We start from the raw sequence: 16220 nt of genomic DNA on the forward strand, positions 1-16220 counted from the left end.
GTCGGAGATGATGATGGGATTCAGTCATTGGGGGCTTATAGGTGATCTGATGTTATTTGGGGAAACAAACAAGGGAGAACTTTACACCCCCAAAATCATGTGGTTGGCGCAGTCTGCAGATTTGTTGGTCAAGGAAACTGAAACATGAGGGAATGATGAAATTGGTGTAAGAGCAACAGCAACAGGTGTGTTAGTGAGCAAGCAAGAGCGTATGTGATCATGTGCCGCGTCCACCAACATGAACACAAAACAAAAACAGTCCTAGACTGTTTACTTCATGAGCGTTTTACATTTAATGCCTTTTTTATTTACTTCTATTGCTCTGGTTGAACAGACAAATGTTGAGCTTTTCTTAACTTTAAAATTGAAATGAAAATATATGATTGTCATTTAGCCGTGTAGATGTCTAGGAAATCCCCTCATAGCACTTGTCCCTGAGCTGAGAGCCGAACACTGAGCATAGCTTGGGAAAAGATATTTTTGGAGAGGAACAAATGTCACGTTGTTGAATGTATTTGCCTCGCAATGGAAGCAAATGCCTTCCCGATGTGCTGTTAAACCTTTGGAATGAAACCTAATGGAATGGGTCTCGCTCCACAATGCTATTAAAACTTTTCAAACATATTTTTAAAAGTTTAGACTACAGGGAACATAATTGTTGCTGGACATCTGCCTAAATGACACTGTTTTCTTTTAGAGCTGCTGTACAGGCGAAATGAACTGTTTGCATCATTGAATCATTTCCTGTTAACACTGTAAAGCTGCTTTGAAACAATTTGTATTGAATAAAGCATATAAATAAAGGTGAAAAATGTTGTGCTTGTTAATGTTTCCTAAATTCCAATGTGAAGGTCAGATTAAACCATGACTATATGTTATCACTAATTATTCTTCTTGACCAAATTATTAATTAACAAATTGATAAATGAGCAAAAAACACATTTATGATTTATTGAATATGCCACTACAGGGCCCTGTGCACCTTTTGCATCATTTTCAACTAAGAGGGCAACCTGTTCTGGAGTCTTCCACTCTACTTTAAGCACACAGTTCACTGCACCCAAGTCAGGTTACATTATAGCACTGAGGAGACAAATTGTTTGAGAAATGTTTCGAGTATCTTTATCACAGGCCTGAGTGTGTGTTGAATCTCAAATGACCATTTAACTTTTGCATGGAATGTAATGTTTTGATTACAAGAAAAATAAATGTTGCTCTCCCTTTATGAAAATTCACACAAGCTCAGTTCTGCATCTAAACACTGTGTCTGGTAAAACATTGAGGTCACCATGAAATAACACCATTGAGATCAACAAGACACCCTTCTTACGGTGCAAAATAATTCCTAATCAATCCACATGTGTGTGTGTATACTTTTTGCCATTGAGATGACTGGTGGAAAGTGTCCTAATCAACCTGAAATCACCCCTAGTCATGGTTTAATCTGATCTCCATGCTAGAGTTTAGGAAACAGCCAAGCACAACCTTTATAGATATCCAGGCAAAATGATGTTACTATAGTCTAAAGTAAACCTTTTAAAAAGGCGTTTGAAAAGTGTGTTTTCTAAAAAAAATTTTGCTTTAAATTTTTGCTTTTATTTTATTGTGTTGGCACATTTATTTGTTTAGGTGTCATTCATGTCTCATGTAAATTACTTCTTGGTATAAAACGAAACCCGCGGGTCTGAATGGCAATTACAATATATTTTTTGCATCAAGTAAGTGTAAAACACTGTAAATATACACCTTCTAGAACTCTTTTGGTCTCCACACAACCATTTTCAGCTGATAAGAATTAACTGTCTGAAAGCAAACCATCAACACAGAGAAACTCTTGTGTGTGACTTAAAGAGATTAAATGATAAAAGGAAGCTGATAGTTTCTCATTTCCATCAGCTCTCATTACATCATAATGTAGGGCAGCTGGGTCACATTTCTTGCTCAGTATGCAACTCATTACCAAACAAAAGTGAATAGCCTATTGATGCAATCAACTTCAAAAAGATTATATTTCCTTATCATGGTGTGAAGTGCGGTTCTTTACCAGTTTCATTTCACGAAATGGTGTTATCTCAATAGGAGTTCAGTTGGAATCTGATCATGTTACTATAGCAGCTAATAAGGTAAAACATACATGCTTTTTCATAATGGATAACTAGCCTTTGTTTGACCCACTTCTATACAGTCATTATAGTCTCCTGATTAGGAGGAAATGTCATTCACACACTTTAACTAAATTATTTTCTACTTGTGATTCAGAATCTCACTTTCGTTTCATTTATGAAGCACTTGTAAGGGTAGATAATGTTGTGATACTCCTCAACTCAAGTCTGGAAAATTTTATTAGCCTAAGTCATTCTCTTGTCTGTTTCAAGATGATCTCAAGAAAATAAATCTCAGGCTCATCACATTAAATTGCATTGACTGTGTATGTCTGACATTTAATAAGCGCATGAGGAAAGATGATCCAGCAGTGTACTGAACTATCTGTGATTATGTTTCTGGTGAGGTTTTGCAATAGTAAGGAAGATGATAAACAAAGCCACGTGTTGGAGAACGTGGTCCAAAGGGGGCGGGATCAGGAACATTTCCGGATTCTCCTCCTGACAATATAAATACAGCTGCGCACTTTTATCATCAGAAGCGCGTTCACAACATTATTCAATATAGCAGCATATCCGCGAGGAAATCACTTTAACTACTTCTGAAGTTTAACACTAACAAGTTTTCTTCCGTTATCACTGGTTTTCTTATCTTGACAATGCCGTTTCTTGGACAAGACTGGCGGTCTCCTGGTCAAAGCTGGGTAAAAACAGAGGATGGCTGGAAAAAAACGACGAAAGATGAGAACGAGATGAATAACAATGTTTCAGAACGGAAGAGGTGAGTGTTTAATGATTCAACATTTACATTTGAAGTCTTTCATCTGATATTTTCCGCATCATAAAACAAATGGAGTTGTTTACTGCAGACGCAATCTGCGTCAAGGGGCATTTATTAAGATTTTTTTTAATTATATTTATTTAGCCTATATTATGACATTAATACTGTTTATAGGCTGCTCAATTTATTTAAAAACATAAAACGTATGTAAATACATTGTAAAAGACGAATAAAAATACTTATGAATAAATAATTTAAGTGAAGTTAGTGACGGAGGTGCGGCACAAATGACAGCACTGCAGTAGGCTAAATAGCTGCTGTAAACATAAAATGCCTTTGTGTTTACTCATCATCGGTTTAATCACCTTTCTAATAATACAACAGGTCATGTGCTTGAACTATTTCTAAAAGTGTAGCTGTAGGTACAGACAAGAAATTGTTTTAGGGCCTAAATAGTTGCATATTGATAAGTGGCCATATGTTGTGAAATTCCCCATCATGGTGCTAAACTATGAAAAAAAAAATATCCCTGACAACGCATGTGTGTTGACAACTTCACTTTGCTTTCAGCTACTGTAAGGAAGAACATGACAAGGAGAATTTGATCCTCAGCATTAATTATGACGTGGCTGCGAAGAAGCGAAAAAAGGACATGCTGAACAACAATACAAAGATTCCTTGTAAGCCTCTTCACCATATCTTTCTGAAAATCTAAATGGAACAAGTCTGTTATTGCAAAAGTCTTGATATATTTCTTCATTGCAGATTTTCACAAAGACAAATGGATTTATGTCCACAAAGGAAGCACCAAAGAGGTAAGGCCTGGTATTTATATCCTGCAGTACGATACAAGAGGCTTCTGTGTGAATAAGTAGTCAACTAACTCCTCTTTCGTCTCCTGCAGCGTCATGGATATTGTACTCTGGGAGAAGCATTTAATCGCTTGGATTTCTGCAGTGCCATCAAAGACACCAGGCGATTCAATTATGTCGTAAGGGTGAGTTTCCGCCCGTCTATTTTTGTAAAACCGTGACAATAGCTAGGCTCAGTCTCTGAAAAAAAAAAAGGTTTATCAAGTCTTGGGCTCTGCTCTGGGTATCTGCTACTGTCTCCATTCTTATCATCGCACACCAGACAAGCGGGCCTCTGGGGCAGTTTGATGGCAAATGCACAGGGACCATGTTTGTGCTTCTGTATACATATCTGTGTGTGTGTGTGTTTGCTGCAACTGTTTCCTGTAATGAAAAAAACAAGAGTGACTTAAGCAGCCTTAAATTCAAGTTCAAATGAGCTATTACTCCTTGGTTTAAGGTCACTAATGATTGGACATTCTTCTTGATTTGAAAGCAAAGGTCATCGGCTAAGAGCAGATAACTAACACTGGTTGGTGTGACGTTGAGGTCACTGTCAATCAGACAGCTGAGGTTGAGAAAGCTTATGAAACTGGAACGGAAAGTCAAGTGACTTAGGTGGCCATTAACCCCCCCACCACCCCCCTCTGTATCTGTCGGCATTGTGACCCTGAATTCTGATCCGATCACTTGACTCCACTGTGGTATAGAGTCAGCTATGATGAGCTTTAGGTGCTGGCAAATTGGGTCATGAATCCTTGTGATCACTTCAGAGGACAGGTGAACACAGGATAAGGATCAAGTTGTTTACTCTTAACTTTTTAGTTAAGGTCACTTCAGTGCATCATTTATTTTTCTAGACATTTCCAGGCACTGTTGAGACACCATAGTCAGTGTCAGGTTTATCTTGCAGTTTCTCTTTTGGTTGTCTGACCTTGTGCTGGTGTTGCGTTAGAGCTCAGTTACAGAGATCAGGTTTAGTAGGGATGGAAAAACAAATCTATAAGGCTACTTATGCTTATGACAAAGACCACTATAATATGTCTCATCACTGTCATTTATTGGATTTAATTTACCTTTAATAGTGATTACTGTGTAATACACAAACAGCTTTTGCATGTCTTGCTCCAGTAGTTTTTTCCAATATTTAATGAAAAGGTGTCTTTTTATTTTTTTTTATTTTTTTTTAAATATACACTACACTACTATTTAAAACATTGTGGTTAAAGTGCTTTTTTATTTAATTTCCATTTATTTATTTTTTACTTATTTAATTTATTTTCCATTTATTTTTTTAACTTATTCATCAAAGAATCCTGAAAAAATGTATACTGGTTTCCACAAAAATATTAAGCAGCACAACAGTTTTCAACATTGATAATAATAAGAAATGTTCCTTGAGTAGCAAACCAGCATATTTTAATGATTTCTGCAGGATCATGTGACATTGAAGACTGGAGTAATGATGCTGACATTTTAAAATCTATTAAAAAGAAAAATCCCCAAACTTTCATGCTCCAGTCCACATAAAGGCACTTGGAGCATCTTTCATCAGGGGCTCGCTGTAGGGGAGGGAGGAGAATGACAATGTTCACATGTCGCTGGGTCGAGTATGGGTCAGTGTTGTTCCATGATGTGGATTGTGCTGGTATTACATGCCAGTCATGCCACCCAACAACCTTTAGAGAACACAACTCTGCACTCACTATCTGCTCTTGGCTGTCCTAACTTTTGAACATGAACTTGGTGTTGGAAACCTACTCTTGTCCAAATGATAGCATACATACAGTATAAGGTACCCAAACGGTTACTGTCAAATTATCACTTTGTTTTAGAGTCAGTCGATTTGAAGGAACGATTACCTGCTTTTGTCTGAACTTCAAGACAACAACACTGCTGAAACAGACATAAGCCAGAGTGCATGTGAGGAGAGAACGTCCCATTTCTGAGCCCTTTGTTTTTGCCAAGGCTGAAGAGGGTGGAATAAAACAGTCTGCAAGTAATGCTGGAACACACAGCCTCTTAATCTGACCTCTCAAATTTATGTCCAACATTTCAGCTGCTGGAGCTGATTGCCAAGTCCCAACTGCCTTCGTTGAGTGGTGTGGCACAGAAAAACTACATGAACATTCTGGAAAGGGTTGTGCAGAAAGGTAAGCTTTCTCACGTCTTCATCTCATTTGTAAAACATCAACTATGTCTGTTTACATTACATGTTTGCAAAGGCTCTGATGATTTACTCCGATGCTTGTACTGAAATTCTCTTGTGGTTAATAGGAAATAAAGATGAGGCAAACTATGTCCTTAACAGAATAGCTGTTTATTCTATTGTCTGCAATCTTTTTCAACAAAATGTTTGGTGGGCTTGGCCAGTAGCTCATAGCTGAATGTTTTTTTTATAATTGCCTGCACTGGAAAAAGCTACAAGCCTCAGAGAGCTAACAGGGATCTCAGCTGTATTGTAAACCAAAAGTCATCTCAGCTAAACAAAGGTGCAGGTTGTTATGGGAAACTAAATTGCTCACTCGTAGGCTACGTCATACCCAAACCACTTTATTAATTTACCTGTCACTTTCCTTACTCATCAGTTTATGATATAAATGCATATGTAATGTCTTAATCTTATCTGTTGTGTGTTATGAAAGCATCTGGCATGAACTTAAAGTATCCTGTAACACACACCAGATCCTGTCAACAGTGTTCAGCCCATGTTTTTTGTGCGCTTGAACTTTTAGTTACAACTAAACATTTGCACTCTTTCTCAGTTCTTGATGATCAGCAAAACGTTCGTCCGATTAAAGAACTCCTGCAGACACTGTATGCGTCGTTGTGCAGTCTGGTACAGGACATGGGCAAGTCTGTCCTAGTGGGCAATATCAACATCTGGGTGCACCGTATGGAGAACATACTACTGTGGCAACAGCAGCTTGATAACATTCAAATCAACCGGGTGAGTGCAAAAGCTCCAGATAATATAGCAAAGGAAAAACTTATTTTATTGCAGTTTAAGGGGTAGTTCAACCAAAAATGTAATTTGTTCACCCTCATGTGGTTCCAAACCTGTATGACTATCATACTTCAGTGGAACACTAAGGGAGAAATGAAGCAGAATGTTTTGGCCACTCTTTTCTATATAATTAAAGTGGATGGTAATCAGGGGCTGTCGAGCTTGAAAAGGAAAAATGGCAACATAAAAGCACCACAAATATACTCCATATTACCAATGGACTAAAACTTTTCGAACATTAAGTTTGTTAGCCTGAAATTCCAATAAAAATCTTGCTTGACATCTTTGGTTACCATTCACTGTCTCTTGTTTGGAATAGAGCAGCTTGGACGACTGCTATAAATATTTAATTTTGCGTTCCATGGAGAACTTAATTTCAGTTAACAATAACAAATATCACTTTAAGCTACACAGAACATGCGTTATATCGTGTAACCTAGCAAACATATCCATTGAGCTTGTTCAGATCATGAAGGTAAACAGAGACTTTCTTCTTATTTGTCCAGCCTACAAACACAGGGATGACATACCTTGATCTGCCGGCTAGCTTGCAGCTTAACATCATGCACCATCTTTCAGACGGACGAGATGTGGTTAGCCTGGGTCAAGTATGCCCTGACCTAAGTGTGCTGGCTGAAGATCGGCTGTTGTGGAAGAAACTTTGCCAGTATCACTTTGCAGACAGACAGGTACATGTTTGTCACATGCTTAAAGGAATAGTTTAATTTACTCACCCTCAAGTCTTTCCAGACTTTCGTTCATCTTCGACACACAATTGAAGATTTTTTAATGAAATCTGAGCGATTTCTGTCCCTCTGTTGACCGTCTATGCGACTACCACTTTGACACTTCAAAAAGTTCAACTAATCCATATGAGTCGAGCAGTTTAGTCCAAATTTTCTTAAGGGAGACTGTCGCTTTCTGATGAACGGATTTAATTTAGGCTTTTTTCCCCACATATTCATAAATGCACACAATAGATACGGTCAACGGAAGCTCAAGCTGTTTGCTTGATGTGCAAGAACCAGTGAGATTCATTCTTGTTTGTTACAAGCTTTTGAGCTTCCGCAATAACCAATAAGATTCAAGCAAGAACTGTTGAGTTTCTGATTATGTTCGCTGATCAAGGTTTATATGTAAATAACAGACAAAATTGCCTGAAAGCCATATAAAGTGACCAAGTCTCTTAAATTTTGTACTAAACCACTATTCATATTCATTAGTTTAATAATCTCTTTATGAACTTTTTGAAGTGACAAAGTGGTAGTTGCATGGGGCGTCAATGGAGGTATGTAAATCTCTCAGATTTCATTGAAAATATCTTCATCTGTGTTTCGAAGATGAAGTGAAGTGTTTCGACATGTGGGTGAGTAAGTATTAAAACAATATTTTTCATTTGAGTGTACTGACCCTTAAAGGGCCAGATGAGTCTTACATATTTATGTCACTGTTTTTTTAAATCTGCTCATGAATTCGATTATCTGGCATACAGTACAAACACTATATTTGGTTTAAGTAATTTGCATTGTTCTCCACAGATCCGCAAGCACCTAATGGTGTCAGATAAAGGACTTTTGGAATGGAAAAAGATGTACTTTAAGTTGTGCCGGTGCTACCCTCACAAGGAACAGTACAGTGACACGTTACAGTTCTGTACACATTGCCATATATTGTTCTGGAAGGTGACTAGACTCATTTCTAGCTTTTAACATTTTTATTTGAAGATATCAACCACTTTTTTTCCATTTATGGCATTAACAGATTGTTTTTTCCTGTTTACTTAGGATACAGACCATCCTTGCACTGCCAATAATCCAGAGAGCTGCTGCAAGCCCGTGTCTCCACAGGGTTTCATCAACCTTTTCAAATTCTAGGGGGCGCTGCATTGCTGCCATGTACATAGTGTCAATAGTGCAAAGGATTCCTGGATGACTTGAGGCAGGGAAAAGATGGGGTTGCATTAGAAGCAAGTGTCATAATGTTTATAAGTTTGGTAACCGAATGTACTCAAGAAATGTGCAAGATGAGAAACTAAAAAGCTTTGTTGGAGGGAAAATGTGCTTTATCTATATTGATTTAGCATGTGTCTTGTTTACTCTTAGAAAAGTTACATTGAGGATTAGAAAAAGGATATTTCAAATAATCCTACATGCATAAAAAGTTGCCCTTGTGCTGTCAGGATGCCTTGGTTTCTTCTGTGAATGTAATATAGATTTTATTTTTGGCAACACAAACATTTGTTTGAATTTCAGATAGCATATTGGTGCTTTAGCAAGTGCATGAAATGGGAATGTTTACCAAAAATGGCCTATACACTGGTGTGCAATATTGTTTTCTAAGTACTTTTTTTCACTTTTATACATTTGATATTTTCAGTGGTTTGCGATTTAAAGATGCTTGTTTTTGTTAACAATGAATACATGAGTATGTTATAAGCTGCATCCAAGGTGCCTTATTCTGACTGGTGAAAAGTTAATTTAAAATGTTTGTCATTTATTTCCAGATGTGTTTTTTTTTTCCTGAATAAAACTTCTGAATGATATTTATTCAGATTTATATGGGAATCTCTATAAATAAAATATTTGTACAGATGAACCATAATGCAACATTGCATTTTTTTCCAACTGGTAATTTCTCTATTTATTTTGGTTGTTGAAATGCCAGACGTCTGATGTGAAGGTGTGTGTGTGGGTGTATACAAGTTTATGATCGGAAGTTTTTGATCTGTAAGATTTTTAATCTTTTAAAAGAAAATGCTCATGCTTCTGCTCACCAAATGTGCATTTATTTGATAAAAAACAGTAATATTGTAGTAATTTTCTCTTAATATATTTTACAAAGCTGAATTTTCAGCATCATTACCCCAGTCTTTAGTGTCACATGATCCTTCAGAAATCATTCTTATATGCGGATTGGAGTATGCGGATATTTGATGCTCAAAGTTTCATAATTATTTATTAATGTTGAAAACGGTTGTGTATTTTTTTTTTCAGGATTCTTTGATGAACAAAGTTAAAAAAAAACCAAGCATTTATTTGAAATAGAATATTTTGTAACATTATTAGTGTATTTACAGTAACTTTTGATCAATTTAATTCATCCTTGATGAGTATTGATTTTATTTCTTTCCCCTAAAACAATAATAAAATAAATCGTACTGACCCCAGAACTTTTGAATGGTAATGTTTAATGTTACCAAAGTTTTCTATTTCAAATAAATGCAAATAACAATTTTTCAACATTGATAATGAGAATTTTTCTTGAGCATCAAATCATCATATTATTTATTTTTATTTGTTTATTTATTTAACAGGGGCCATAAAGTCAAACATAGTTACAATACAAAGTTACATAGTTACAGTTACAATCCATATATATATATATATATATATATATATATATATATATATATATACAAGCATTAAAAAATGAAAAAAAAAATCATTTTATTTCTTGTAAAGCAGTAAATTCCACATCCTTCACACAGAAGGAAACAAAAAACATTGTTTGGGATTGGATTAAAAGAACTAATGGTAATTTTATTGATGATAATTTCATTAGTATTCATCAAAAATACATAATTAAAGAGGTCAAAATTATACAATAACAAGTCCTTAAAAATGGCAGCACAAAAACAAGAAAGAAAAAATAAACCACAACAAGATGTCTGCTGCAACTTAAGCAACATAAAAAAAGTTTTTCTTTTTCAAATGTCTCACCAATAGGTGGCTCCATAAGACCTTAACAACTGTTTGTTGGTATACTTTGACAAGCATTGTTTTTAAAGGGACAATGTGTAGGAATTTCTCCTATCTAGCAGTGAAAATGTAGTTTGCATTCAAACGAATTGTGCTCTCCAGGCCTCGCTTTTTCAAATGCGAGTTGTATCTATGGTAGCCATTATGTACCAAAAAGCTTTGACAGAATGTCACACAGAAAGTGTTAAACTATCGAGATGTTAAATAACTAGAGATGGAACTTTTTGTACACCACGTACAAACCACTGAAATCACTTGATAAATGTAAAAATCCAGAAAGTCCAGTTTTTTTATCCAGAAAAACCGCAGGTCACCGTTTACTTGCATTTGATTACAGTGCAGACTTGCCCAAAATGGTGGACGCGTTGACGTATAGCAACAACATTCCAAAGCGGCCAATTGGCCATCTATGTATTTGTTATATCTATGGACCTACCGGTCCCATTTAAAGATAATAAATTCTTCGTTTACTGACTTATCCTTTACAAGGATAAGTCAGATATTTGGCAGAGGTATTTGTACACCATGGAGGACCTACAGTATTTATGAATACAAATATTGATTTTGAATAATAAAATACATAAAAAGTACACATTGTCCCTTTAACTATCAAACTATTTAAAAGATGTTGAATTTGTAACATTGAACTATTAAAGAAAATATACAGTTATTAATTTAATAAACATATATATTGTAACATTTTCTTCACAAACTAAATCAAACATGCTTTTCGTATTAAACCACAGCAGTAATATAAGGATAAAATAATAAAAATAAGTTATTTTTTTAACATAAACCGTAAATGAGCATTTGTTATCATTCTAATAAATAAACTTAAATCCTCCCAAATGGGCTAACAATACGTTCACATTGTGTCAATGAAGCAGCATAAATGCCTTTTAACTTTTTTAGAGTAAACATTACAAAATGACTTTTGATAAGTTATAGTACCTATCCTACAAGATTTAGCCTAGCTAGACTTTTAGGTTAATTACACTCTAAAGACTACCCATGCAAACTTTCTGAAGCAACTAAACTAACTGATATACCCCTTAAAAAAAATAAGAAGAACAAACTGAAAATTATATTAACTTTATAGATATTCTGAACTTTCTTAATTACATCCAATATCCACTTCATACAGAGACATTATGTTATGGCATTAAAAAACTCTAGAACAAGAGGTAGTCAGTGCAGTGCATTCATATTTTTAAGCGACATTCAAAACTGCATACAGTTTTGTCTGTAATAGTGCAATATTATGTGCCTAAATGAGCACATTTGACCACCTTTGTGTACAATCATCAACACAAAGAGAGCTGGGGCAAAGTCAGGCAGGCCAGATGTGCTTTTAGAGCTGCTGAAAGTTCATTCATATGCTCTAAAAACACAAGTGAAACTGACATTAAATAAATAAATAGAGTATATATTATAAACAATTATGCCTCATCTAAGTCTTATCATGAAACAGACATCAAAAAAGTAAATAAACAATAATATGTATTTTATAAAATATATGCCTTATCATGAAACAGACATTAATTAAATAAATAAATAAATAAATAATGTAGATTTTTTTTTTACAACATTTATGGCTTATCTATGCCTCAGCATGAAAATTATAAATAATTAATGTAAATAAATAAACATGTATGTATGTATGTATATTTATATTACAAACATGTATGCCCCATCCGCTTATAAACAAGTTATTAAATAGCCTTTAGTACCAATGGATATGATAAAGCCAACTACATGTCATGTCTGGTTTGTACCATCCAAAACAGGTGCTTCATGAAATATTGCCTGTTCAACACAGGTCACACAAAGGAACATTTTCCCTTTCAGAGTTTTGAATGATCCATTCAATGGCATCCCATCCCTATGGCAAAAATAGAGCTTATGAGTTTAATAGTCATCCTTCATTAAGAGGCTTATATAATGCTTATAAAACTTCTTGTATGCTATAAAATAATCTCCAGCAGTTTTTGGTTGTTTTCAAAAGAGATGAAACTATTAATGAAACTACTTCTTTGTTTATAGAAAAAAAACCGGTAACACTTTACAATAAGGTTCATTAGTTAACATTAGTTAATGGATTTACTAACATGCACTAACCATGAGCAATGCATTTGTTACTGCATTTGTTCATCTTTGTTAATGTTAGTTCATGAAAATAAAGCTGTTCATTGTTTGTTCATGTTAGTTCACGGTGCATTAACTAATGTTACCAAGATTTTAATCAAGTATTAGTAAATGTTGAAAATAACATTAACAAAGGTTAACAAATGCTGTATATGTGCTATTCATTATTAGTTCATATTAACTAATGTAGTTAACTAATGTTAACTAACGAACCTTATTGTAAAGTGTTACCAAAAAAACATCCACCAAAAAACAAACAAAAAAAAAACAGGGTTTGTGTTAGATAGGGACAAAACCACATTATCTGTGCTTTTAAGTTGCTTATTTTTGGACCTTCTTCGGTTGTGTCACCAGGAAAATAGGAACTACTAAGTTCCCATTATGCAGAGAATAGCTAACTTTGATCAAGGATTCGTAACACATGATAAGGCAACATGTTAAGAGGGATATTCCAAGGATATTTGATAAATATTTTTCATTACATTAGACATAACAACGATTTACCTTTCTTGCATTCGCTGACATGGAAAGAGCCATCAGTCCCTCAAGGTAGCTGCTCAAACTGACCCCCTTCACCGTGATGATCGCCTCTTGTGTTAATATAGTGCTGCAAAAATAAAGCAAATCTTTTGGTTTAAAGGATTATTGGATTACTTTCTTTTAGTATGGTTTACATTGATGTGCATAGATATGCAGATATTACTATTACATGTCAAAAACAACAATTAAGTAAGAATTTACTTACACCTCTGGATTTTCTGGATGGGGTGTGTAGACAAGTCTTTCATCAACAGATATTAAATTGGTTAGGGTTATCTGAAGGAGGAAAGTAAATAATATGATTAGATTTGTTTTTCTGTAAAGAAAAAAAGAAAAGAAAGTTGTTTAATGGTAAACAAAGACTTACGTTTGTTGAGCAAAGCTCCATTTTTTTTTCTTCTGGGTCCACAATGGAATGTTCTTGTACATATGTGGTGGTTCGATTTGTCCCTAAAATCTAATGGGAGGAAATTAAGATCTTTATAAATCAGTGGTCCTCAATCAGGTAGCTTCAGCTATCTTCCAAGGGAGCCTCAAGATTACGTAAAATTATTTGAAATAAGCCAAAACTATTTTATATTTGAAAAAACAGCATTCTTGTGGTCTTGAAATCCTGAATATATGAGGTAGCACTTCTTATAGAAGTGTAATTTCAGGAAAAATTTACATGAATAAAATCTCCATAGGCATTTTTTTTTATAAATATGCATTTTTACTACTCATGCCAAGCATTAAAATATTTTAGCAGGTTTATCGGGTAAAAATGTATTTAAAAAATCCAATATTTAATAAACATTAGTAAACATAACTTACATAGAATATCAAAACATAACATAACATAAACACAACTGAAAAAGTCATGAATCCTTCAAATACTGTTGTAGACAATGGAGGGCCTTGGAGTCAAAAAGTTTGGGAACCACTGTTATAGACAATAATGTTTCATGATGCTAATTTGATAAATACTGCAATACATTTTAAAGGTAGCCTACACTAACTTTTTTGTTCAAAATTAACTAAAATTAAATCAATCCTTCCAAAACATGTTTTTGTCATACCATGATTCTCTATCAGGTAAACCTATTTATTATTTGTGTTTATATTATAGACTGGGCGGGATGGTTTCCGTATAGGAATATGAGTAGTACATAAGTCACTCGCCCGTGTGTTTCGTCACATTCGTAAATAGAGAAAAGATGCTCCGGCTACTTTGACGTGCATGTTGTGTGCCATGTCTCGTGTGATTAAGCAAATGAGGCCCCGTCCACACGACTTCGTTTTCGTAAAAAAAAACGAAGAATTAAAACGAATACGATCTCCGTCCACACCAGCGTTTTATTTGCGTATTAAAATTGATCTCCGTCCACATTAAAACGACTGAAAACGTGGATCATGTGAACATTCACCAACACTGGGCATGCGCGTGCCAGTGTAAACGGTGGCTGACGAATCAGGTAAGGACACGTCACGACTGATGATACCCAATCATAGAGCCGAGCGTGAGACTCTGCGTCAGCGTTTCTAAAGTCCTCCGCTTCACTAAAACGCCTTCTGGAGATTCAAATCGCAAAATGGAGCTGAAGCGTTTCTAAAATTCTCCGTTTTAGGTCTTCGTCTTTTCCGTTTTAGTCTGGACGGGAGGTGTAGTAGTGTGGACGGGGCCTGAGAAGCTACTCTGTCTAGAGTGAACACGCTTATTATAAACCCATCCATAAACCCATCTAGCGTGCACCAGGTGCATTTTTGACACAACGCATCACCCAGCATACCCGATTGTACATATTAGATTTAAAATATAAGGAGCTTCAACAGTTTTCACATTTTCATAATCTTTAACCCAGTATTTTATGATCACATAACCCATATAGCTCTGTGAAGCATATCATCTGACCGCTTTGACAATCCCTGGAAGACCCCACTCTGTGCTGAGGAGCCGATGACTGTGTAGACGTCCATGTGTGTCCAAGTTCCTATCAAGAACGTCCACTCCAACAACACTAGGGTTCATTGGATTGGGGTACTTCCTCATGGCTGCTTTGATCACCGTCTCCCATGGATAGCTGCGTGAATACAGACAAAAACTCATGACAATGGCTTACCGTGGTTTATGAGGAACTTCACTCTACTGACTCTTATCTCATGGGCAAACCACAATCAAGGGAAATTTAGCTTAAATATGAGCAGAAAGAATTTTGGCCGGCAGTGTTCATCCTATTTTCAACAACAAGCATCACGTCCATAACGAGAGGCTGGAATCTTAAAATAAAGGTTTGTTTGAGATAATTTATTTCCTCATAATGAATCATTTTGGAGTGAAACTATGACCGGGTTTAAAAAAGGAAACTAGAAAATATACTGGTTTTGCACAATTCTGTTTTGGGGATGCTGAATCCAAGTGTGGGGGAAAAAACAAGTTAGTTTTCTTTTCTTTTCAACAGGGAAATATACAACATATCATTATTTGAAATTTAGAGAGGAAAGAATATTATTATTATTATTATTTTTTTTTTTTACAAAATATTTAATATGTTACTATATGAGTTTTGAGTGCGTTGTGCTGTAACGACTGCGCATAATAGACAGACTGCAGCCGGCTAGGCCCAATTTAATGAATATTAGCAAATAATGCTGAGATTTGTGTTATGTGCAAGAATAAATTGCTTACAAGCGACATTTACAGAAATGTTCAAATGACGTGCTGCTGTTTCCCGATCACAGCGGCACTAAAGGGAATCGGGATGCAAATCATGACAGAGGATGCTGGAATCTGTGCAGATAAACGCAAATTCTGTACCTGAATATGTGCTCCGTGCTCCAAAGCTTCATTTCTACGACTATTTGAAAGTGCCTCCAAACGACGGTGGACTGTAGATCATATATTTATATTTTCACGCTCTGCTCCCATTATACCCTGCTCTGAGATGCCCCTCATAATCAAGGGCAGCGGAACCTCCCTGTTATAACAGCAACTACCAATAGATATCAAGCTTTGTGACGCTTTTAGACGGCTTGATGTACATCACTGTTGCGCTACAA

General features: G+C 35.5%; 2 protein-coding genes across 3 annotated transcripts; one reads left to right on the top strand and one right to left on the bottom strand.

The window, feature by feature from the left end:
• Window positions 1-1997: 1997 nt before the first annotated feature.
• On the top strand, window positions 1998-9336 carry fbxo32 (F-box protein 32). 2 transcript variants are annotated; one of them, XM_089117667.1, is made up of 10 exons: window positions 1998-2123; window positions 2781-2883; window positions 3454-3563; window positions 3649-3698; window positions 3788-3880; window positions 5794-5887; window positions 6500-6684; window positions 7248-7430; window positions 8280-8423; window positions 8526-9336. In XM_089117667.1, the coding sequence occupies exons 2-10, from the start codon at window positions 2855-2857 to the stop codon at window positions 8613-8615; spliced, it is 978 nt and encodes a 325-aa protein (XP_088973793.1). In that variant the 5' UTR covers window positions 1998-2123; window positions 2781-2854; the 3' UTR covers window positions 8616-9336. The 2 variants fall into 2 exon arrangements, with proteins under 2 accessions (XP_088973793.1, XP_039535945.2); XM_039680011.2 differs by lacking the exon at window positions 1998-2123 and having other exon boundaries at window positions 2591-2883.
• A 923-nt stretch (window positions 9337-10259) lies between these two features.
• Window positions 10260-16166, bottom strand: prelid3a (PRELI domain containing 3A). The gene is made up of 6 exons (XM_039679962.2): window positions 15979-16166; window positions 15076-15244; window positions 13552-13641; window positions 13390-13460; window positions 13149-13251; window positions 10260-12381 (listed from the first exon to the last, which is right to left on the bottom strand). The coding sequence occupies exons 1-6, from the start codon at window positions 16008-16010 to the stop codon at window positions 12310-12312; spliced, it is 537 nt and encodes a 178-aa protein (XP_039535896.1). The 5' UTR covers window positions 16011-16166; the 3' UTR covers window positions 10260-12309.
• Between the last annotated feature and the right edge of the window lie 54 nt (window positions 16167-16220).

The sequence above is a fragment of the Pimephales promelas genome, chromosome 12 (assembly GCF_988280905.1).
Source record: "Pimephales promelas chromosome 12, fPimPro1.hap1.1, whole genome shotgun sequence".
In the NCBI taxonomy this organism is placed as follows: domain Eukaryota; kingdom Metazoa; phylum Chordata; class Actinopteri; order Cypriniformes; family Leuciscidae; genus Pimephales; species Pimephales promelas.